Source organism: Dromaius novaehollandiae, chromosome 2 (genome assembly GCF_036370855.1).
Source record: "Dromaius novaehollandiae isolate bDroNov1 chromosome 2, bDroNov1.hap1, whole genome shotgun sequence".
In the NCBI taxonomy this organism is placed as follows: domain Eukaryota; kingdom Metazoa; phylum Chordata; class Aves; order Casuariiformes; family Dromaiidae; genus Dromaius; species Dromaius novaehollandiae.
Genome location: NC_088099.1, coordinates 130,472,798 through 130,498,669, shown reverse-complemented (window position 1 = coordinate 130,498,669; position 25,872 = coordinate 130,472,798). Strand labels below are relative to the sequence as shown.

General features: G+C 39.8%; 1 protein-coding gene across 6 annotated transcripts in view; it reads right to left on the bottom strand.

Annotated features, from left to right (window-relative positions):
• CPA6 (carboxypeptidase A6) overlaps window positions 1–25,872 on the bottom strand; it is an 84,836-nt gene that overhangs the window by 35,230 nt on the left and 23,734 nt on the right. For 3 of the 6 annotated variants that reach the window (XM_064507427.1, XM_064507429.1, XM_026115240.2), the window contains one exon: window positions 10,566–10,641. The exons of 1 other annotated variant lie outside the window; for it this stretch is intronic. In XM_064507427.1, the coding sequence (XP_064363497.1) occupies window positions 10,566–10,641 (76 nt within the window). Of the gene's footprint in view, window positions 1–7,347; window positions 7,448–10,565; window positions 10,642–25,872 lie in introns of those variants that run through there. 2 more of the 6 variants (XM_026115239.2, XM_064507430.1) reach the window with 2 other exon arrangements.

Below are 25,872 nucleotides of genomic sequence, written 5' to 3'. Positions count from 1 at the left end.
GTATGCTTCAGAGTACGTCCGCACATCTAAATACTCGTCTCCTGTCCGCCTTACTGAACTGTTTCCTTTACAAGGTAAAACAGGTGTGCAAGAAGCTGCCTGAATCTTCCTGTAATGCACCAGGTTGCCCTTAGAGGGTCTTAGGATGTTTTATGCCTTTGGACAATAAGACAGGATTTTTCAGCAGGCTCAAACTTGGGACCTGGAGACCAATTAGTTGGCACCTGCTGCTGCACTCAGATGTGAATCCAGGTACCTGTTCTTGAGGTCAGCTGCGACTCCAGAGATGCCCAGCAAATGCTTTTTCCCATAACTTCACTCAAGGCATGAGCATCCTGCTCACTTTCCACAAAAAGAGATGGTAAGTAAAAGCATTCAGACAGCTACCTTTTCACAGAGGATTTAAACACATTATTGTGTTTAACAAAGAAAGTATAAAAGATTATTAATCATTACCATATAGAAAGTGGTCTAACACCACATTCTTTTGGGACCTCACTGGTCCCAGAAAAGCTTTTGGGGTTCTACCTGTGCTTAGGAAAGCCAATAATCTTTGGGTTTCCTTATAGGTAGTTCCTCTTTAACCTGAGGTGTTGAAGACAGCTGAAGAGTATAAATATATCAGCTCTTACTTGGATAGCTTCCAAATTGTAGCAAACCTGTCCTAATTAGTCTTGTCTCTAGCTTTTGAGTCAGTGTGGTGAAAAGTCAAAACAAGGTAAAGGGACAAACTTTAAAAAAAGATTTGAGCACTGAGTTAGGAGAACTCAGAATTTCTTCCAAAATTAAATATAATGCAGATAATTTTTCAATGAGACAAACATTTCATTGGTGTAATCCTACATATCACAAATGCTCTGTTGTCCTGCCAAAAGAGAAATGAGAGCAGGCAGTTTTTCCTTCATTAGTTCCAGGTTTTCCTGCAGTTAGTCCTGTGCTTTTAGAGAGAGAGCCCAAGAAGGAAGGAGTCTCTTTGTGCTTCCTCAGGACACACTCACCACCTCACACATTCTACACTCCTTTTTTTTCCCTTCAAGTCATTGAAAGAAATCTCCAGCTTCTTCAAACCAGGGCTTAGTCTAGCTCATGCTTTGTAATTAAAGCCATCTGCTTTGGCAATAGCCTCCAGTTGTTCCTCATTACCCTTTCATAAAGGGGTGTTTAATTGCTCCTTCCATTTAGACTGAAAGGAGGATGCTTAGCACTCATCAGGTGTGAGATCAGTCCAGATCAAAGAGCTAATTGATGCTTCCCATTGAAACAAATTATGATAACTCTGCCATAATTTACATCTTGTATCCAGACAAAGTTGTTTATATGATTTATCCATGTAATACTACATACAGGTAGTAATTTTGTTATGCTTTTATTACCTAGCAACTCCAGTTTTTATATTTATTGAGTTGCACACAGCAATACATGTGCAAAAGCTGGCCTTGTCTTGACATCACTATGAACACGGAATCTAGTTTCATATTCCTTTGAGAAATGTGGTTGAGAACACTGTGAAGTTTAGAATATAGTTATTGTTACGGTGCCATCGGTCGAAACAGCCTGGCATTTACAGTCAGTAAGGCAAGCAGTAATGCTCCTTTTTCATGGGCTCTAGCAGGATGCCATGTGCTCTGTCAGGATGTGTGGGTTTTGCATCTACACGTATATATACACACATATAGGCACATAAACACCCTCAACAGTGCTGAAACTCATTAGGTATGTTTTCAGTTAGAAATCTGATAGTAGAAGACAGAGAACAGAAGAAGCAGAAACTATTCTACTCCTGCTAATATTGTCAGAGGTCTGATCATCAGAAGCTTCCTCAGATAACATAAAAGAAATACAGACTTATACATGTGTATATATAAACACCCCTCACATGCACAAACATAGTACTCAACAGGATGACATTTTAGGCTTCTCTCGGTACATTCGCAAAGAATGAATAGTGGGGCAATACATACATTTAGTTCTAAGATGGGAACCTCAACAGATAATTACTTCTCTGCTTTCTTATACGGAAAAAAATAATGGTAAGTCTTTTATTATATTTTAACTTGTATACATATAGCAGCAGCTATCAAAGTGAATGGACAAAGACCTATCATTACCTCTCAGAGAAAAAACAATGTACTGCTTTCATTGAAAATATTATATATGTTAGGTGGCTGGTCACGGCAATTTCTTTAGTCCACCTGAGAACCTGTCTCAAGCACATGTGGAACATCACACTACTTTAAGTTTACATATGCAACTGCTTTCTGTTTTCAGCAAGGTTTTGGGTGGAGAAGATAAACTAAAAAGCCTGAATGTGAAAGTCGTGGAGTATAGGGCAGGAAAAAGGGCAGCATTAGTGCTGTTGACACTGACACTCGTAGAAAATTTTCGCTCTGCTGTAGTTCACCTCAAAGCCATAGAACTACTTCTTTGTAATGGGTTCACTGCTGCAAATGTTTTCAAGATCAGGGCTTTATATTGATTTCCTCAGCATCTGCTCCTGCCAATTAAGGAACTTAATGGACAGTCCTAACTGCAAATCTTACCCTTACATGCAGAGAAAAGGTCCAGCCACCAGTACGTCTGGGTTTTCCTGGGCTTTCCAGAAGGACTTGCAAGGTAGTCCTAGCTGCTAGTGCAAAGTAATTTAAGTTTCTGATTTAGCACTCTAGACATTTAATTGGCTCTACTCTTTCAGTATTTATTTGCTTTTCAGTGAGGCTGGTAAGAATAATTGTGCCAATAAAAGGGGACTGATTTGCTGGATTGCAGCAGCCGCAGTACCGGCTGTAAGAGAATGTGAACAATGCACAGCCTGAGGTTTTGAGTCCTGCTGATCTCTGTGAAACTTAACAAAGTAATGATCTTGCCACTCTACCTACAGCCGGGTAATTTTACGCAGGGCTCTACACTGCAGAGGAGAACTCTTAGACTATTCCTCAGGAGAGTTGCTGACTAAAAACTCAAGACACAATTATATGGTAATTGAATACCCATTCTTGCAAGTACAGATGCCATTGAGCTAAGTGTATTTGAAAGACGTGAAACAGTCTTTAACAGACCCATAAAAAAACAACCCAAACCCAGTTTTGTTTCTTATTAAACTATTTATGGCTTGGTTCATTTTGTAGTTGTTGCTGCACTGGAATAGTAACCCATGGGCCTGATCCTGCTTCCACGGAAAAAATGTGAGCTGTGCTGAGCACTTCATTAAGCTCAGACTCAGGCTCCCTTCCCATTTAAAGAGGGAGCAGATTGCTCCCATTTCTGGAAGTCCATTCTTTCTGCATCTTATGAGAACAATACACCCACTATACTCGGGCTCTCTTGTTTCACCTTGCATTTTCCTACTAAAGTTTTCCTGGAACAACTTTTTCTTTCTGAGCCCAGCAAGTGGTTTTATAGATGCTTATTTTGATATATTGATGTGCAACCCCTGCTGTCACCTGATGTTCCTTCTGCACCTGAAACTTTCTGTGCATAACTAACTTGACCTATTGTATAAGTTAGACTAAAATCTGGACCAATGAATAAAGCATCTGGCCATACACGTATGTTTACTGTATGTGCTAAGTAAAATGCATACAGCCCTGTATACTGAGCTAACTCTTTCCTTCTGCAAAGTAAGAATAGCTTCACTTAGGCTGACAGGCTTTCCTACTGCACTTTCAGATGGCATTTTGTTCTCTGAAGCCTTTTTCAGCATTTGCCTTTGGAGCTGTAAACTACCAGATTTATAGCCAACTGATCCTTTTTCCTTAAAAGGTTGCTTTCTGACTCCCTGAACTGCAATGACAGGATCAATTCAGAGATGACAATGGATAAACAGCTGCTGTAGAGGCTAGAAAACAAACCAAAGGGGATGGAGTGGTGGCTTCAAGGCCTGCGAGGCTGGCTTCTCTCAAAGTTACACAAGTGCCTGTTTCTGCCCAGGAATTTCTTTAGTAAAAGCTACTGCGGGCTGAGTGGTCTAACTCTATTATGCCAGGAATGTTCACAGAGCAGTAGCTTCCCTGCCATGTATACAAACAGCCCTGAGTCAAGTCCAACATATGCGTTATAAATGCTTGTAGACAACTGATGGAATAGAATTTTTGAGTCCAAGGCTCAAATGAAGTAACACTTCACAAGTAATGCTTAAAAAAATAAATTCCAAAGCAGATAAACAGATGATGAAAGTGAGTCTGAGGAATCCAAACAAACCTCAGTTTCTTTCCAAAGCATTTTGGAATGTGACATTTGTTTCTGTCAGTCAAGTCAAAAGAATTAAAACCATGAAAGGGCTCATAAACCAGTAACAGACTCCTCAAATCGTCTCCTAAACAAGAAAGAGCAAGATGCAATAGATAATCATTTGAGGGATATGAGGCAGAAGGAAAACAGATGGACAAGAGGAGCCCCTGGGGGACACGTAGTATGTAGTTTTGCAATATTCAGATCACTCTGGTACTCTCATAAATATTATTTCTCTTTTGTTTATTAATCACTGTCACAATTTGCAAATGACCAGTGTGAAAACAGTGAACCTGAAGATGGTATCTGTGGTTTTACCCACTCAGTTGGAAACAAAGATTTGTATCCTATCTATAAAAAGAGATAATATTTGGTGCCTATGATTGCATCAGAGCAGCAGTTACTATAGAAATTGTGACAGTGATCAACAATGAGAAATAAAATGTAAATAACTCCGAGTTTGGACTTGAATCGTTAAAGACTTCACTGCATTTTAGTCTACCACAACCATTTGCAAACAAGTCTTAACATTACAATGCAACATTCTTGTCATCTTACATGAAAGCTGGAGGAGGAGCTCCACCATCACTTACCCCTATCATATTCCCGTACCTACGAGACAGGAAATGCTGCTGACTGCTGGCACATTGCGCCTGTGCGAGGCAATGGCTCCTGGCTGCCGCTGCCTTTGTCACTTAGTGAGAAGCAGGATCTGGGATCTCCTGCCTGAAAAGAGAGTATGCCTTTCTGTTCCCCACCAGCCTCACTTCTTACAGCCTCAGGCACGGGTTGTTGACTCCATCCTAAGCAACAGTTGCACGTGGCAGCGCACAGAGAATAAGAGCTCTCGGAGAGCTTGCTTTGGAGAGATGGCTGAACCGTGGAGCTGAGCCCAAGAGGGCGCTGAAGTGGGAGCACTGGGGAGCCTGCCTGCGTGGCAGGGGACAGCAGCTGAGGCTAAGCCACCTCCTGTGGCTTTGCAAGCTAGGATGGTGGCAAATAGGAGCCAATGCTTTCAGGCTTCCTCTTTGCTTGGTTACTGTGAGTGAGCTTATTGGTTGAATACATGCAAGTTTAAGCAGCTTTGGAAAACTCCCAGCAGAAAAAAATTAATTTCCAAGGCTGGCTATTTTTACTGGCAGTCCAGTTCTATGAGTTATGTTCATCCCATGAGGGAAAAAAGCAACACTGTGTCACCTGCAAGTTAATTGAACTGGCCAATGAAGGCACCGATTTATAATAATGATTAATAACAAAGAAGTGTTGGCAATGAAGCTATAGGCCAAAACTAGTTTGTGGAAATTACTCAGAAGGTGATTATGACTAATGGGAATTGCCTTTAGCAATTCATGAACCAAAAGTCAAATGTGTGGAATGAAAGATTCATTACGCATTATTCACTCAGTAAAGACAATGGCATTTGTATTGTACCAGAGTCTCTATGCTACAGGCAGGTTTCACGGTTTAGTTTAGGCACTTAATGGACTTTTTTTTTTTTTAAAAAAAAAACAGATATCTGTCCTAAGGAGCTTCAGCTACTAAGTTTAAAATGTCTGAAGTCACTCCATCTTCTGTAAATATGTATGAGATAGCCTTACAGCTCAGGTGTTGATAGCACAGCAGTCCTGATTGAGATCAAAAGGTTTCCATGTGGACTAAAGTGCTGGGGTGTTCATCCAGCTTCTTGAGTGAGCTTTGTGGACACACTGTGTCTAGATTGCCATTCCTGCCCATGTTAATTAGCAAGGGCATTTCCTGAAATACTTTAAACATGTTAGGGCATATAACAAATTCCAAGATCATCTTTCTACGAATTCTTAGTGTAGGTTTCTGTAAATACATATTCACAAAAGTATTCCTTCTGTGCCCGATCCTCTTCACAAAAGTGACAGAACTTGCAGACTGGTGACATCTGTGGCACTGGCTTCAGAATGGCAAAAGGCAACCTCTCCCCTTCTTTCCCTACTTCCATTGGGTTTGTTTATTCTCCCCAAATCAAGTGAAGCAAACAACAGCTAGTTTAATTCTACAACTATGTGGCAGATTGGTACTTTCCCCCTACTTTCCTATGTAGGTGATTTTTGAAATGTTGTCTGGCATGTGTTTTCCTTAAGCTAATCTGTCAGCAATGAGCTCACTTAATGTTATTACCTATAAAAAAAGTGCCCCTAGAAGTAGAAGAGATCTCTATAGCTTAGCAGGCCACAAAAAGAAGGAAGATAGAGCAGACTAAATGATGATATCTACTTAGGAAAAATCAGTGGTAAGAACTGTTATTAAGAAACAGGCAGATAAAGCAAAGTAAACAAAAAGATGCATTGCCACTCTTTCTACTGAACGTTAATTTTCTTCCTGATTGTTTTCCCTTTGTCCAAAACAGTGGGCTGTAAGAAGGGGTAATTTTGTATTTTTTGTTATTTTCTGACACTGGAAGACACTGCTCTGCAGTGGGACAATCAGATTTACTTTGACTCCTTCATGCTAAAAGCCTTCAGTAGGATACACTCATTTGGCTGGACAAAGATAAATTCTCCTTTTAATTCTCTAGATTATGAAAGCTAGGCCAGAGGCAAATGCTAAGTAATGCTGCCTTACAAGTGAAGATTTTAAAAGCAGAAAGAAATGGTTGGAATAAACACAGAACACTTCTCTTTAGTGAGAGGCTGAAGGACGGTAAAGCTCCACCAACACAGTAAGGAGGGAGCCTGAGACAGAAGGGATTTGCGGTCTTCCCCTTGCCAGCCCAGAAAGCAGACAAGAAGCAATCCAATGGTAGTTACAGCAGTCTGGTTACCAGAGCTTGCAGAGCACGTTGCACTCAGGGTATGTTGTTTCTGCTTTTTAACGCCTCTCTGTGAAGATCTAAAGAAGGAAGGGTACAGATTTGGGAGGAATGATCTAATTGCACTGCAATTCCAGCATTTGGGAGGAACCGACTCCCAGGTTCCAGCTCTACCACAGATTACCGCTGTGGTTCTGCATGATCTGCCTTTGTCTTTCTGTACATCACATCACAGTGACAAGCAGGGGATAGATGGTCTGTGTTCTACACAAGGGCATCCTGGAACAAGCATATGACCTGTTTGTGCAGAACCTAGCCCGAGATACCCTGTGACATACCTTGTTTTCACTGACGTTTCTCGTTCTTCTAATCCTGACAATGGTGGACAATAGCACCAGACCATATCATAATCCAGGTTTAGATGCCATCTTTAAACAGCTTTAAAGAAAGCATTAAGATTCTTGCAGTTAGTCCCAAAATACTTTCTCTGAAAAAAGTAAATTTGTTGCTATTTGATGGTTATTTAGATGCAAATCTGTTGTATCTTGAAAGGATTCTGGTTCTAGCTTCATTTTTCTCTTCAGGAACTGGGTATGTGAGTAATATGATAGGTTGCTATTAATTTACCACCTCAACCAAAATGCATTCAAAGGAGATGTCTCTTCTAGTTCTCTGCGTCTAAAATGTAAAAATCCAAAACCAGTACTCATAGCAATTTGTGTATTACTACTACAAATCCTGTTCATCTCTCTGTTGTTTGTCAGGCAGTCTGTGTTAAGACAGTGACAGGATTATATCGATACCTTGTTCGTACCTATTTCGCATTCTAATTTTTGTTTGCAGACTGTTTTGTATTTTCTCCTGAGCAATTATCAGCATAGTGCTTAAAGACTCATGTTTAAAAAATGGAACCTAAGTTCCTTGTCAGTGAACTTTGCACTGTGGAAACCTGCATGTGTGGGGGAGGCAGAGGGTAGGCGAGAGTAACACGGGGACATAAAATGTTGCAGAACTCTAAATGCATGGTTCTTCTGAGGGACTGATGACTTGTGGCCACTGCTGACTTCTGCTGCTATTGTGAGTGCCTGGCACTTCTAAAAAGTGATCCCCTGTGAGTGGAAAACTTTGGGCCTTTTTTCTGGAAAAGACAATGAGGAATTAAAGTTAAATGTATTCATGACATGGGATGTGTCTCTTTCTCTCTGACCCCATGTAGATGGGCAATGAAGTGGCTGCAGATGAAATAGTCCTAAGATCTGCTGTGGATGAAACAGTCCTAAGATCTGAGAAGCAGCCAGACTCATCCTGTTTTCATGAAACTGAGTGTTGATACTTTTCTTTTCTTTTCTTTTTTTTCAGTCTTCCCTTCAACCTCCTCAGCTCATTACCTCATCAAAATCAATCACTTTCCAATTAACTAGCCAGATTCCAATGGACTTTGCCAAAATTTTATTCTGTCCTCAGAACTAGAGCATGCAGTTATTTATTCAGATTTCTACTGCTCCCACTTTGATGGAAGTGGGTGAAGGAATCTCTTTCTGGGAGCCTAAGGGAGCTCTGTAATGAGAAACAGTTTCAGGAAGGTGAGTAACCCTTTTGCTTTGCAGGGTTTGCAATATGAGGAGAAGGGAAAAAACACATGTGCTCATTCTTTATGTTTCAGCATCCATGGGGAAGAAATTAATGCAAAAACCAGCTTCCATGTGTATTTCTTGGATTTATGGTTAGATTTTTTTCCTAATTGTGAGTAAAATGATTATTCTTTTTTGGGTATTACTTTAACTTTCACAATTGTGAGTCAGGCCCAAAGTCTCACTGAGGTATTAATAAGCACTGCAGAAACAAATGTACACCAGTATTCTTTAAGAGACTTGGGCATTACAATGGAAAGCACTATTACACATAGTGTTCAGACACAGCATCTGTTAAACATTGAGATTCCTCGTGCAATACATGCAGAGGCTGGATGTCTTAAGAAAGGGATTCACAAAAGTTAGCATGCTGAGTGGGGAACTATCTAAACACATCAGTAAGAAACTGAGAGGCCATGAAGAGAGCCTCAGCCTTCCTACTTAAAGCTAGTAAGGCATCTATGTCTTGACTGCTGGCATATTCTCAGCAGTAAGCAGTCCTGAGACGAGGCACCTAAGGTAGTGCTGTCTACTTTCTTAAAAAATGATAGCAAGAAAATTTCATCATAACCAAAGGATGGAATGCTTTTTGTGAAAGTGTAAGTGTTCTTCTAAGATCTCCACTTTGTTTGATTTGGGATGTGGACTCAGATCTGATTTGCTTACACCCCAGATGTTAACAATTGAAACACACTCCTTCATTTTTTTGTCTCAGAGAAAACACGATCATTTACGTAACGTTTCAACAACAGAGGCTGAAAGATTCATCCCAGACTACACAATAATTTGATGGAAGTTGAAGGCAGTGCGCAGCACATAAGTTTTGTGCATGCTCCCAACATTTGGGTGCCACTGGCATTCTGCTGTGACATAAAACTGTGTATTCCAGGACTGCCAAAGCTACCAAAGTGTCCCTTTGTCTATGCCCAGACAGCTTTTGTCAGCTGGACATGAGGGTTCACTGTGCCATATGACTTTAGCTTGTTTTGCCTGTGCTGCTTTAGCTTCTTTACCTTCATAGGTAAAGTTTTGTTACAGGGAGAAATCGATTGCCTTCCACCAGGCTCAAGCAGAGCATGAGCTAACACAGGTGAATGAGCAGAATTTGGGACTCAAGTTCAACTCCAAGAACAAGCTCAACATAGTTCCCAGATTACTACTTTTCTGGTTCTGCTTTGACTAGGTTATATTTTGGAGACTATTAATAAGGTTTGTCCTTCCCATAATGCCTGAAGTTGGCGGAAGTGCATGGTACGTTCCTTTTCATGCTGCTACAGGGGCCTGGGTTACAAGTACTCTCTGTTCCTGTCTGTTGATAATAGGCCACACTGACGTGAAAGAGCCCCTCTGCCTTCCTCAGCTGTGCACTGCAGAGTGCTCTTGTGCTGCACTTCTGCAGTGGCACCAGGTAGGATCTGGAGAAATTCCTGTTCCGTTGCTTTTTTATTTATAGCTGCAAGAAAAGGCCAGGGAATTAAGCTTCACAGTGTGCTAGTGAGTCTCATAGTTGTCTCTAGAAAGTTATTCTGTCCAGAGAGAGCCTCAGACTGAGGCCTCTTGGTTCTTCCTCTTCCTGCCTATGTTCGCATCTTGAATTAACTCAGGATTTTAAACAAACCTGTCAGCTGGATAATGCAGCATGCAACTAGGTATGCTAGCAAGAAATGGAAGAGCAAAAAAAGCAAATCTGCAAGTGGGGCACCTATATTACTTTCAGGCAATAACTGTTTCCTCTTAAAATTGCCAGGCATGATGAATCCAATTCCTCTGCTATGTTATTGGGAAATTAGGAATTTAATGGGCAAAGGCTGTTTTCCAGAGCATAAAATAGCTTGAAGTAAAATGAAAAATGAAAGGGATGTCAGTTAACCCACTTCAGTCTTCAGCAAAGGACAGAAGAAGAAGATCAAAAAAATCAGACTCACCTTAAGTCTGTTAAATACAGCCTTCAGGATCTGCATTTCCCTCTCACTGTCAGGAACAATCCGTATGACTTTATCACTGCCAATAACAGACATTGAATTGACATTTTAAGGATCCTTGCAGCAACACAGCGCAACAGTAAATAGGTTGAGATATCTACTGTAATTGTGTACTTTCTCAGCATCAGCAAAATGTCAGGTGAACTGGAGATCTGCTTCCAAACTTGCTCTCCTGGATTGTGGGCTTCCATAGAAGTGATTCAATTTTGCTCTTTAGGGGGAAAGGCTGTACCTTCTCCCTCCACCCTGATTTCTATGTAAATTTTATTAGTTACTTCCAACTTAAACCACTCAGGCTGACATCATCCATACAGAAATTCTGCCTTGGATCCCCCCCCCCCCCCCCCAGTTTTTTTTTTTTTTTTTTTTGCCAAAAGAGATCATCTGTTTCTGAGAATGAATTAGGTAAAATAAATTGGTTTTGTCTTCTTAAAAACTGTGATAGACTGAAGACTCTAGTGTTCTAATGTCTTAAAAAGAGGACCTGAACTTTAGAAGAAAGGTGGCCTTCCTATCCAAGGCATGCCTTTTGCTATAGCCATTAGAGCTTGCACAAATTTTGCCAAATAATTAGCTGTTCATATATGCTCAGAAGAGTCTAGATTGTAGCAGCTCATTTTCTGAACTTTTTTTAGCAGGTCTCAACGAATACAAATTTCTGAACAGGAAAGAAGCAGCTGAATAGCTGTGCATTCAGTGACTACCATCCATCTCATATACTATGTAAGGCTGAGCACCACAGAAAATACATAGTGTGATCACATAACTAAAACATCATCATAATCCATACACAAGAGGGCTGAATTAAATTTGCATGGACAATGTTAATTCTGGCAGTTTCCTACCTTTTGATCTTTTGACTTTGCACTCTTAGTAATCAGTATGTCTCCTCTTCCAAAAGCCCCTGCAGGTCACACACACCATTATTTTTATAGTTCTGTCCCAGAGGAGAACCCCCTTTTTAAAAGCTTCTACATCTCCAATCTCCTCAATATTTGGGAATTCTATGCAGTAGAGTTTCCTTTGACATTGAGAGGAAAATTGTCCCTAAAATATACTGTGAACTCTCTGACATTCCCAAAGTTTCTGAGTCTGCTTAGCAGCTACTCGGCTGATAGAAGCAGGCACTGGCGAGTGTCCCCTTGCTGCCTCACTGTCCAAAGACGGCTTCCAAGCTGCTGCTTTTGGCAAACAGGTGCCAGCTCTGGTCTTTGAGGTACTGCCACTACAGCTCTGGTAAAACTCATCTCTGTCACAGGAATCCTCAACGCGTATGTGGGTAAATATTCGATACTTACCTTGTCAGTAAATGGTTCAGAAGAATGCACTGGTTCTTGGGTTCGGTAAGACTGATAAAGAGTGAATTCTGACATGGCTTATACTCTAGCTTTTTGGGGAAGTCCTCTTCCCCTTCTCCCATCCTCCTTTTGTCTGTCTTTTCTTTCCATTTACCAGATGTCTCCTTTGGTTAGCCTCTGATTCTACTTTCTGCCTGAGCTCTTCAGTTTTGGTTCTTGCCCTGGCTGAGCTTTTCCTGCACAGGAGTACCACACCCTGATACTCTTAAGTCATTCAAAGGCTTTACAGACTTTACAATTTTTTGTCCAGTTAAACTAGAAATGTGGCCACAATAACATCGATGTACCCAGAGGAATGCATCTCAGTCGATTTTGCGTGGCTTCTGTCGACGTTAAATGACAGACGGTTTATGCTTAAAAAGGAAGATTTCTGAAAGAACTTCTGTTAATTTGGCTGCTATAAAAATGTATGGGAAATTACTATGTTTCTGAGGCAAATTTAACCTCCTGTACAGGAACTTAAGATATATACCCCTTGGAGTATTACAACTATTTAATCTTTTCAAGGAAAATAGATGCTTTTAATTTATCTTACATACCACAAGAAAATTCTTTCCCATTACTCATTTCTTTCAGGGTATTAAATTGCTATTAACAAGGAAATTGGAAAAAAGAGGTAATGATTGCCCAGGACACGTGAAGGTAAAGTAACTAATAAAGATTCACTGGAAGTTTCTGGAAGCATTGGGACAACGAACATTAAAAAGAGCACAACGAGCAGCTTTTTATGAAGCTAAGCATGTGTTGAACAGTTGTAATAAGAATTTAGAAGGATCTGATATCACTTAGGTATGGTCTTGAATTAATACATGTCACTCTAAGCTGTCCCAGATTAGCTCAGCAACTCTGTCTTTTCCAATGTGATGAAAGATCTGCCTTAAAGAGGAAAATATTGGAGTTGTGATAGACTGATCACTTGACACATTGTTGGAAAATGCCTCAAGCTGTGGCTGGGCCTGCTCCTTGAGAGTGCAAAGAAAGTCATCTAGCATACCTGGTACTGTTAGTATTTTATTAAATGATTGATAAATCAGTACAAGGCAATTTTGTTTTTTGTGGATGTAAGAAGCAGAGAGACACTGCATTTCTGAAAGCTATATGCTAATACCTACCTTTGTAGGCTAGCCAGAGGGTTGATAATCATTTCAGATTCTGCTTTACACCTGATATCTACCAACCAAAGAACATAGTCCTAAGCTTTACAGTTTTTCTAATTATACCTAACACTAAAAGGTCAAATAATTACCTTAAATGCTATGCAAGATCTCATGAATTTAGGGTAGAGAGTCAATAGTCTAGTCAACATTTAATAGTTATCAAAAAAATCTACCAGGTCAAGACTGATGTGATCAATAAATGGCAGCTGTGCCCCTAACGTGCAGAACCAGTCCCTGAGGGGCCTGCACTCACTCACATCTGGCTGTGAAGCAAGTGACCACGTATACATTTTGGGAAGGTTGGTTCATATGGGCTTCTAGTTAGTGGGCACCTGAAAACCTGACATTGGGAGCGAAGGCTAAACTAGGAGGGAGAAAGGATCCTATTCCATGCAGTGTGTCTCTCCTCCCTTTTCTCCATGGTGAATACATCCTAAGTTTTCCCAGAAAGCACAGACTGAAATGGATGAGTCTTTTCTGTTCGCTTGCTGCCTGGGACAAAGCTTCAGATCAGGATAGCAAAACGGGGTACCATAGGTCTGTGCATGTGGTTATAACCGGGGGATTCCATAAGCAGCAGAGGTGCTGGAATTGCCTGCAGACCTATGTCAGCACTCTGCTGATTTATGCATGCAAGGCTATTTTTTTTAGCTATAATGTCACTAATCTTTTTCTGATGTCTTTTTTTTATTATTCTAAACAAACAAGATTGGATATGTTGTGCAGAAATTAATCTGGGACGTCACATCAACCAGGACAAGCTCTCCATTTATCACCAGCAACTAGACAAATCAAATTTAAAGCTATGATTTAGTGGAATGGTTTGAGTTTTGTATAAACACAGTTGAAAGCATTTGCAAACAGCAAGACACATGCTTTATTAACTTAACTGACTACATGAGACTAGTGAGCACAGAGCTTTAGTGTCCACAGGGACAGCTCTGTGCCTGAGCAAAATGAGCAATCAGCTGCTTACTAACGCAATGACTTTTTTTCTTTACTGCCCTCTTATATTTTTAACAAGAGCACCAAGAATGACACAGCTGCTTTTGAAACACACAGAATGTGCTGCATGGGTCTAGGAACGATGATATTCTCTACCACCACTGAGGACTAAAAACTAATGTTTTACTACTTTGGCTCTTTTCATTTACTTCTTTCATTTACTTCATAGTTTTACTCATCTATGAACAAACCAGATGGATTCAATGAAACCATTCTGTGGTAAATATACAACTTCTCTTCTGATGGAATTAGTTCTCTCTCATGAAACTTTCACACTGAAGTCACATGGCATGAATTTCATTTATTTAAATTCTTCACTTCTTTGAGGAAAATCCTTCTTATTATTTTATTTTCCTGCCTAATGTGAACCTTCATCAGCTCTCTCCTCACCCATGGAATTCAATAAAAGTATGTTTACACAAGTTTTACAAGCACTTTAAACACAGTTTGAGGAATAAGACATTATAAATCAAAAATCTATGGAAAAAATCTAAAAGAAAATAAATCCCCACTTACAAGCATCTATTCCTAATGGTTGAGAAGGCATTATAGTTCTCGAGAATAAGTAACCATAGTTGCCACACTTTTTCATTAGGGCTTGGGAAGTAGTTACACACACGAAAGACACATCTGAAAAAAGCCGCAACATGAAAGCCTCCTTGTCACCTACCAGCACACCATCAGACATCCTGCATGATGAAGGATTAATTGTTTCATTCCCTTTTCTCTGCTCAACTCTTCTACTAGTCAAAATGTTAAGAAATGTCCCAACTTTAATTTTCTATTTCTCTCTGTTACTGAGATAGAGTTTCAACCATGGATTCAATAGTATTCAAATAACTACTTATTTAAACAAGATTGGGCTGCTTCCTCAGACTTGATAGGGACCTCTAGAAGGGGAACTTCCTGAACCTTTCTGGACAGTTTGGAATTGGAGCACTAATCCAAATGAAGAAGACAGTGCTATCTATTTTCTAGATAGAATTATATACAGTTTTTGCTTATTACTGGAATTTTTTATTAAGGCAAAAAAACTTATGTTATTCTTGGAATAAGGAAGAGCTAGCTCATCTATAATTTTGAATGAAAATGATTTGCTTGAGTAATGTAGAGAGAAATGCTGAGGAAGCAAAATGTATTATTCCATGATATTTATCAATATTGCAGAGTTTCTCTGCAAACTGAATGTATATGCAACTTGCCTGCTAATTCCCAGCCATGGTGCATCTGAGTTTGATAGATGTTTTTAGGTGCAAAAAGGGTTTCCTGCTTTATGTATGTAGGAAACTCTAGGGACTAAACCAAAGCTACATTACTGAGAATTCGTCCTTGAAACAGCTTAGTTCCAGAGACAGCTCGTCGGGAAAGGTGAATGTTTCCAGAAATTCAGATTTTGTAACACTGTTCCAACTAAAGAAGGATGTTTTTTCAAGCAAATTAGACCTCTAATGACTCCTGAACACTGCATATACAGCCTTCCAGCTCAAAACCTGAGACAGTGGGAGCCAGTTCCTTCAGTGCATATCTCTGTCTCACGGAAAAAAAGCAAAAGTGTGCAGTAATAGGTACCACCTTGCATCTCCAAACACTGTCTACCTAGCTTATGTAAATAGAAGACAGAAAGAATGCTGTTATTAAGGGCAGAGAATAAAATAAAAAGTAACAAGACAAATACAAACCTAAGAAACAAGAAGAACAAACCAAAGTAAGAGAGCAGACTACAAGGAGATATCGTACTGACTGTACAGGATTAAGACATAAGAAAACTTGAGAGGTGCCTAGTTTGATCCGAGGAGGAGGCTGCAGTAGTCTCCTTAAATTAAATACAGTGATTACTTATTTCTATTCACTTCCTAAGACCCATATTATAAGAACACATTTGCATGAACTATCTGATGACTGTCTAGCTTGGCTGTAATTCTTCCAATGACATATTATATCAAGCATAGTTATTTTTAAAGAAAGCACCATCATCAGTCAAGTATCAGAGGTTACTGAAAGAAGTGTCTGCCATAACCCCTGCCCCTTCTTTCTTCCTATGGCTCCTGCATTTCTCTGGTTCTGTGGAGAAATGTTCTGGCTCTGCTCTTTGTTAGGACATGACTGGTAGGTGCTGATGCTCTCCCGCCTGGCATGAGACCCACACAGTGACACAGGGGTGCTCGATCTGTCTGTCTGAGTGCTCCCCTACCCAAAAGGGAATCTTCCCCGCCCCGGCCACCCCACTTTTCATCCTAACCACAGCAGCACATTTGACTTGCGTGACATGGTCGGAGCAACAAGTGTGGTTTATTGCTCTGCTTAGGCTGTGGTTATCAAGCACCAGGCTGCCCAGCAGGTTCCCCCAGGCAGACCTGGTTACAGCAGTTGTATCCCATATTATCCCTTGTCCCATTTCTTGGCACTCCCTTTCACCATACTTGTACCTCACTTTCTCGGCCTGTCTCCTCTCAAATAAACAATTCAGCCCTAATTACATTTTCTTCACTGGTCCCAGCTGTGCTACATTCATACCCAAATTTCGTATTTCTAGGTAATTTCGGCCTTATATGGTATTACTGATATGGTTACCTAGGTTCTGTTGGCCCCAAACAATCCTCCAACACTCCCCTCCAATTACCTCTAAAGTTTGACCATTTCTCCCTTAACTCCCCTTTAAACACCTGCAAGATCTAGTAGATCTTCACAGTGCTATCTAAAATTTTTGTTAAGTTCTCACATTATTATCTGTCACATCCAGCAATTTCTCAAGTCATGGCCCGTAGTTCATCCACATCCTTAGCTTAACCTCAGGCCAGGTCTTAGCCAGCGGCCTAGTCATTTTCTTGAAGCCCTAATGCTCCTTTATGCTAAAAGTCCACACAGATACCCATATGGCTTTCTAAACCTCAGATTGCTTGAGGTCATTCTAAGCTCCATGTATGTTCTCAGAAAACAGCAGCAACAATTTTCAGATTAAGTGTCATGGGACTCCATCCAAGAGATTTGCTCTTGACCTCCACAAAATCAAAGAAAGTACACCAAGTCTGAAAGAAGGCTGTTACAGAATTTGGATGTCCACAGCAGATGCCCAAAAGGAAAGATGGGCTGGTGGCTGGAGGACTACATTAGACTTCTTGAGATCCAGCTTCCTTTGTGACCTTGAGCAAATCACAGCCCATCTACAAGTGAGGTTAAGTGCAGGCTTGACAGGAGGTTTCTTAGACTGAGCTCCATATGCTTTATATCCACATTGCTCACTGTTGTTCAGGTGTAAAAAGCATGCTCTGTGTATTTGGTGAGAGATATCTGCTGGTGGATTTGATTGTTTGGCTCCCTTCTTGCCTCATCAATTCCAATGGCATGAGCAAGAGCTAAAGTCTGGGCTCTGTTCCTGTGTGTGTACTTGAAGCATGAGTATTTGCAAAACCACAGAGGTCAGCTTCACTGTACCTGAGTCCACACTTGCTTGTAAAGCATGTGGATGATGGGAAAGTTTAGGCATAAAGCAGTGCTTAACTGATAGTGTAAATGTGGCTCAGCTCTGCACCCCTATACATGGGGTTAACAGTAGTTTTTAACATTGTTTGGATATTGAGACAATAAATACATTCATGACTTCTAGACTTCCAGGTGGCTATTCCTTTGCATGTAAGGACTTCATACTTTTTTCCAGTATCTTATAAAAGCTTTTTAAAAATCACCTAAAATTTTTCATATCTTGAGGTTTCTCCATACACATTATTCTCCCGATAACATAGATTTGCCAAAAGCTTGTCTGACTTACATTGTTGAATGATCACACATTCATAGGGCTCTGTGTCCCTATGTATACAAAGAGATGAGCAGGTGTGCAGAGGATCTTTGCTTTTCAAAGTGTAGTGGAAAACTGGTAAGTGCTGTACTTCTTTCCTATTATGCTTTTCTGTCTGCAGACATTTGCAGAATAAGGAACAACAAAGACTCCAAACAAGAGATGTTCATGCTCTGTTGCTTTGGAGACAGCTATGAGACTATGAACTGTGTTCAAAGGCAGGAAACAATCACCATTTTAGGTTGTCCAGGCAAAATGCAGACCTGGAAAATACAAAGTACTGTCGTCTTCATGAAAGTAGGTTTAGACAGTCTTTAAAGAAAATTTCGAATATTGTTTATTTTCTGATAAAATTGCAAGACTTGTCCCCAGTGCATACTAAAATCTAGTATTTTACCATGTAAAATCTGGTAAAATTCATTTACCATATGTTACTTTAAAAAGTGTTCAAATTAAAATTCTCTTAAACTGTAAGTAGAAGAGCTATTTCATTCTGATACTAATAAATAGTTTACTACACACAAATGTAAGGTCTCAAACCTTCCTTTAGAATGTTTGCAGTTCATACAAAAATCCTTATTTACAGAGCACAGACTATGTGGACTTCACCTTTTATGAAGTAAGGCTTTGCATGACCTGACAGTAAAAAAATGGAACCTTTTAGCTGAATATTACACATTTCAAACTATGTGACAGCTACTGAATGAGACATATAACTTATCTGCCCTGCTCACTTTCCCAAAAACCAGACAATACTTCAATCTTTGAAAAACAGAGTGGAAGAAACTGTTATTTTTATTTCCATGAGTCATGCCCTTAACTTATAACTGTAATTACTTTTCTCTCAGGTTTTTTAAAGCAGAGCTTCTACATGAGGCCAATAAAATTCTTATCTTTGATAAGAATCTGCAATGTCTCTGCAACTTTTACACTGCAATCCCAAGCTATTATTACAATATTTTATCATGACCAGGTTCAAATACCTAGAAAAATGAGAAGCAGAAAAAAGATAGAACTCATTTGAAATGCCTAATCTATTGGTATGAATTATGCTGATATCTATACCCAGTAAAATATCTGTTCAAAGAATAAATATTGCTGAGAAAACTCAAGTGCCTCTAAGCAAACTAAATGATCACTTGCAGAATATTTGTCTAGCGACAAAAGTTTTGATGTTAGCCACATGTTAGAGTTAAGTTGCTACCATTTGCATTCATATTTTTCCAGAGCAACTGTCTCTTATCCTTGTTTCCGCCAAAATTACAAGTAACTGGAACTGTCCTCCTGTTCTTATAATAATAAGTTAGCATAACAGATTTGAAAAGAGGACATACACTGGAAAGGGAGAGTTGTCCAGGATGAGTTTTTGTTTTGTCCACTGTCCCCTTTTCAAAAAATGTTTCCCTTGGGAGACAGAAAAATTTTCTGCTATGGAGTGGTCTGAGTAAAACATTGAAATCGTTTCGTTCATGAAGAATTTCCCCTGACAGAGAGATTACTGTCAAATCTCTGAAACTGTTGCTTTCTTGATCAATGAGGAGGGCTCCCTGCATAGGAAGTACTCCCTGGTACACTCCTGAATGGCAAAACAGGAGGCCTAAAAGGTAACAGATCAGTATGAAATTGTTGGATTAACTACTTGATATTTTTTGTAAACTATTTTAAGATTAAACGATACCTTTGGAGCTCGTAAAACTGTTCCATGGCACTACAGTTATGGATAGCAGAGCTACCTAAGGATTTAGACAGTTAATTATCATTAAAGTTAATGGAACTGTAGCATGTAACTTGTTCTGGTGGCTTTGAAGGTTTCTGCGTATTTTCTAAGGGAGGGACACTACCAGGCTCAGAACCTGACCACAGGGAAGAAATAATGGCACAATTCTGCCTACTGCATCTAAGGCTTTCATTTTATGATTTCAATTCCACTAGGAATAGTTTTACCGCAGATGTATTCCCCTCTAGGCTTACAGCACAAACTGCAGCAGTGCTGAGCACCTCAAGGTGAGATGGAGCAAAGCTCAGTAAGGGCAACACTAGGGGAAATACACTGAGGACTCAAACAGCAGGAACAGGCAGAATTCCCAATAAAGTTTTCTTTATTTAGAATTTGCAAATTCATAAAAAATGATACCTTGGATTCTTAGAAAGCACAAAGAAAAATGCGATGCCGTACACTACTCCTAAAATGCTTTTGGGGAATCTGGCCTTATTACAGATGACAGGGACCCCATCATTAAATTATTATTTGTAAATATTATTTGTAAATTATTTGTGAACAATTTTCAAAATTTGGAGAGAATTTGTCCTAGGTCAAAATAAACCAAACTTTGAAATAATTGTCTCCTCTACAAAAATGATTTTTTTCTTTCTATACAGCTTAGAGAGAAAACATCTACATTTTTAATAACACAAATAATACAGGTAAGATCCACTTGGGGCTAGATCTGTAAAAAAGACTCATGCATATACTGGCTTCCTACTTTGAAAAACAATGGAATTACTTATTAAGAAAATTTAAAATACGCCTTAAGTATAAGCCTTAACTATAAGAATTAAGAGCAGAATACAGTCTATTTTTGTACTGGATTTTAAGTATTTAAAATCCCACCTTGCTAAAATCCCACTCCTTCCTAGTCAGGGATGAGGCAATTTTTCCATTTCTCCAGCTATACACTCCTTCAAAAGCTACTGTATTAATGACAATTCTGTCTCTGTATCCAAATATAAAAGCTGCAAAGACCCACATCATACCAAAACAGCCAGGGCATTTTGAACTCCAAAGATGACTGTCCCTCACCTAATCAGCTCCACTAAAAGGACTTGTTAAGCAGCTTCCCCACTTTTTTTTCAGTGCTGGTAGAAGAGAGGGCAGCCTCAGGCGGGCTGCATGCCGCCCCGCAGAGCCAGCACTGCAAGGCTGCCCACGGATCCTCTTGTAGCCTTTTGGCCTCCTGTCACACTATACATCTCCTAGGCAGAGAGGCACTAACATAGCATTTTGCCGCCTTCTCATTTTATTAATAGGTGCTACAGTTGATAGATTCTTGTGGTCATTTAAACAGCATGATTAGACTCGTCTCCTGGGTCACTGGAGCCAGCCCTTAGCTATGACGGGCAACCATATCAGTCTGATCAAACGCTACTGTAGAAGTAGACAGTGCTTGCCTGCTTCTCCTATGGGGAAGGTTTTTCAGAGTCTCTCTCTTTTAGTGGTTAGAAGCCTTCTAAGTTAAAATAGCCAGTTTATACTATTTAATTCCTGTACTCATGCTGTTCTTCAGATTAAATATACTTTTTTTTCCTCCCTGGTATTTGCATCTTCTCATACATTTAAAGACAGCAACCATTTGTCTTCTCCGACTTTGTTTTGCTGGGCTAACCATATCAGCCTCTTCTAGTTATAGGCCTTACAGCTCTCAGGACATCCTAGTAGCTTTTCTCTACCTGTTCCTGTTTTTCTGTTTTTGAACATGGACCAAAATTGCTGTGCAAACTTTGTTATTTCCATTGAAAAGTCTCCCCTCCTACAAACTCAATTTCATGGTCCTATCACATTGGGGCTCACAGTCATGCTAAGACTGAATACTACATACTATTTTTTCCTCCTTGCATCCAAGCAAAGAATTTGCAGTTATAGTAGAAATTCTTAATAATTCTCAAATGCATGACCTTGAAATTTGAACTACTGAATTTCATCCTAGTTCTTTTTATTCAGTCACTATGCCCATCCAGTTTTCCTAATACATATCTAGAACCTTCCTTGAATAAGTAACTAGAGAAAATAATCTGGAGATAAAGAAAAGCTCTTTTTGCATTTTCACTTTTGTCTTTGAGGATAATGATAACTCAAGGCATAGAGCCTGAGGAATAAAAATGTTAAACAATTCCTGTTGGTGAATGGGACAAAACCTGGCGTGTTTGGTTATTTCTGATTGCCAGTCTCTTGAGCTCAATTGAAGACCTTGACCCTGCAGGCTCTCATGAATGTATAAAGGCTTTCAGAGTTAGCAGAAGGAAGACTATACTCCTCACAGTACTTGGCACAGAAACACAAATAACTGGAAAGTGTGTGAGTTCGTAAGTGCATAAAAAAAGAGATCAGAGGAGTTGTATCTCATACATATTTTAAAATGTATATGTCAAGATGGTGAGTTTAGTTTTAATTTATGTCTTATCATTACTGTTTTCCATGTATTTATTTATTCATTTATGCAAGTTACAGCACAATGGATGAAAATATTTATGGAGTGAAACAAAATGTTATGGAATGGAATACTGTTGCATTGAGATGTCTGTAGTATGCTGAGTTCCACCAAAATATCCTGTCATGCCTTATTAACTACTTTGCTTCCAGAGAGTGACTTTGTATTTTAATTCACTGAAAGCACACATTTAATCTCACTGTACAAATAAATGAAAAACAGGACTTTCATCTCCAATGGTGCTTTCACTAGTGTTACTACAGTAGGTTGGTGTAATACCAGCCTACTGATTTCAAGGGAGTTACCTCTTTAGTCTTACTAAGTTAACCAAGAAAAAAGCAGCAGGCTTTCTTTCCAGGACAAGACAATAAGGTATTCCTGTTTCAGAAAAGAGTAATAGAGACTTGGATGCTGAACTGTTCATTAACTTGCTTTTGAAGAATAAACAGTATATCTTACATGCACTAAGGCCACGAACAACTATAGATAGTGTTAACTGTTAAATCCTAAAACAGAAGATGATGGGGAGTCTCAAGTGGAGGCTTATTATTTTCCTGACAGGGGAGCGACTGCAGTGGTTGGGAGAAGGTGACAATGTTGACCTGAGATGGCAAAACTTTGTGCCCAAGCGGAGTGTCTTGGACGTGGTGGAAGAGGAGAGCTCCTTAGCAAAGGCACACCTAGACCTACGAGAAATAATGTTTGCAAATCTGTCCCCTAACTGTCTATGCGGCAGAATATTTTTTTATCAACTGAAAATGATACTACAGAAAAGGAACTGATTATGTGTACATAACACAAAACTGTAAGTTGGATTCTTTGAATTCAAAATGCTGGACAGGTGGACTCCGTGATCTTTGGTACGCAGTGTTATTTTTGCTCTCTACTGTTTGGAATAAAGAAACCAAAGTGACAAATGTAGCATTAAATTGAGCTGCGCAGCTGGGGGAACTGAGGAAGCCCAGGGCCAGCAGGGGCAGGGAGCAGAGCAGCTCTGGAGCAGAGGCCAGGTTACAGGGGGGCTTGGGGAGCTACCACATCTGCCAACAGTGGCGGCCACAAGAGCCAGCCTGGCGCAGAGGTTGCCCCTGGAGGGGAGAAGCAAATGCTCCTGACTTCAGCTGCCTGCAAAAGCTACCACTGTGCTGGGAGTATTTCCCGGGTTAGTGCATGACCTGGTTATATCTCAGCTTCTGGCTGAATCTGGCTGAAAGGATTTTCATGGGCAGACTCTACCATGCACCATTGCGATGACCAGAACTGGTGTTTGTGCCAGCCAATTACTTGTTAAACTGGGGTGCCATATGTTTTGTTGTTCATTCAGCTGCATCCAGCCTGTTTGGCTTTTCAGTATCAAAAATTAAAGCTATAAAAAAAATCCAAACACGACAGGCCAGTAACTCAAAGTAGGTGGCAGGGCAGAGTTGCAGCAAAGGAGCTTCCCCGCAAGGGAAGGGGAACAAAGCGAGTTCTGCTCCTGCCCTGACTGCAACCGCTCCTCAGGCCAGGGCATTTCTTGAAGTGGTATTTAGTATCTTCTTGTGGTAGGCCTTGTGCAGTCACACAAGGCGGTCGTAAGCCCTAAAGATGTTGTAATATACAGCACAGATCTTGCACATACTTAGCTGTGTCTTGATAAAACAGATGCAGGATTCTAAATTTAAACATGTTTACAGTGGTTTGCAAATCTGCAGCCTCACTTAAGAGCAGGGAACGAACAGGAAGGAAGAGTATAACACAGTCACACAGATAAACAAGATAGCTATGCATAATTTGATGGGCCTAAATCTTTGAACTTAGTCTTGATATGCATACATATACAATCTGACTCTCCTTTCATCTAGCTTTTCTAGAAGTAATTCTTCTCTTCTTTTTTTTTCTCATGGCACAAACAAGTCCTGAGTAGCTTATACAAAACTGACCTGCTATCCTGTCATGAAAAAATGCAACCTATGGTGCTGAAAAAAATTGACACACCAAATGAAGAAGATAATTAAAAAAACAAAATCAAGCTGAAGGTTTGGAGAGGGAAATAAATATTTGTGGCAATGAAACTATTTATTCTCTGAAGATAGCTCCTGTTAGGCAGCTGCAAGAGCCATTTAGGCAATTACATTTTGCCATTTTCATAAGCTGTTTGAGAAAGTATTTTTCTCCACCTAATTAGTGCTGTGTCAGTTCTTTCCAAAATTGCTTCTGCCTTAAGGGAGTACTGTAGATACCTGTTACACAATTATGGAGGTTAAAATCTTGGGATTTACTCTGTTGTATGAATAGTTACTTGGTGGTATGACCTGGAATCTCAACCAGGGACGTGCCAACGTCCCAACCTTAAATGATGCCATAATAAGACTTCTCTAAGCAAGACAGTGTTAAGTCTGGCTGTGGTTAAGATAATGTTCAGCTTAACTGTACCTACTCAGCCTGCTGTAACTTCAATACAATTGAAAATGAGGCCAACCCCTGCAGGGTTGCCCTGAACAGTATTGTAACATTCCCACAATTTCTAGTAGAGTGCTGTGAATAGACAGAACAGGAATAATATTGTTATACTGTGATAGCATGAAGATATATGGGAGATAATATTTACAGGAACCTAATAAAATGTTGCCCCTTTCTACGAGCCTGACTTCACAAACAGACCTGCTACAAAACCAAACTCTCCGTTCCCGAGAGGAAGTACTTGTAAAAAGAATAGCATTAGGCAGGTATCTCAATATAGCACCTCTTGAATATTTGTCTTTCAGAGTTTAGTAAAATGGTCCTATTTGAAAACACACTGTTGGCTTTCAGTCTTTCTTTTTTCAGTATGTGAATCAGTCTGTGGCATTTGTTTTTACAAGACAGATGTGGATTTTTTATTGGCTAATGGCTACCTTCCTCCATACTTTGAGCAGTACTTCTGCATACTTGCATGTGGCATTTGTTGGCATTCTCTTCACCAACAACTTCTTTGAGTAGACTTGCTTTATTGTTCTATAAAAAGAAACGATTAGTTATCCCTAATATTGTTAGTTTATGTGATATGGCACTTTTGTTTGTTACGCAATTGACCTCTTTTGCTAGCTGAATAATATTTGACTGGTATTTTAGTATTGAATTCTTAAGCAAGTGAGTTCAGATGATGGATAACAGCGGTAATGGGATGGATGAATATTGTTCTGCATGTCATAAGCTGGATCCTGGCCATGTAAATACTTCAGCATGTGCATAGTTTTACTCACATGAATAATCCCATTGAATGGTCTGATTTTAGCGAGCAAATCAGTTCACCTCTCTGTCCTTTGGTTACCTCATTCCAAATTGGGCAAAGTAATACTCAGCTCTTTGCAAAGTGCTTTGAGACGCATAACTGAAAAGCATTTTACAAGTGCAACCATTTTTAAGACTTCTCCTGAAAAAAAGTTATACTTGAGTGTTAGTGGAGTCTGTGCTACAGGACCAGGTCCTTTCCATTTCATGCTAGGCAACCCTACTGTATATAGCCAATAAAGAGTGACAGGCATCTCAATAGGACTGTGCAAACTACTAAAAATATGAATCATCCTCTGGAAGTGCCTCCCTCTCTCCATCATCTATGCAGCGAAGGAAATATTTGCAGAAGAACCTATCCAGTTTACAGCACCATATATTTAAGCTATTTTATATTCTCTTCCTCTGGCAGCTTTACCTTATGGCTACCTGTTTTATTGTCTTTTTTTTCTCCCTTTAAGGAAACCAAACTTTCTGTTT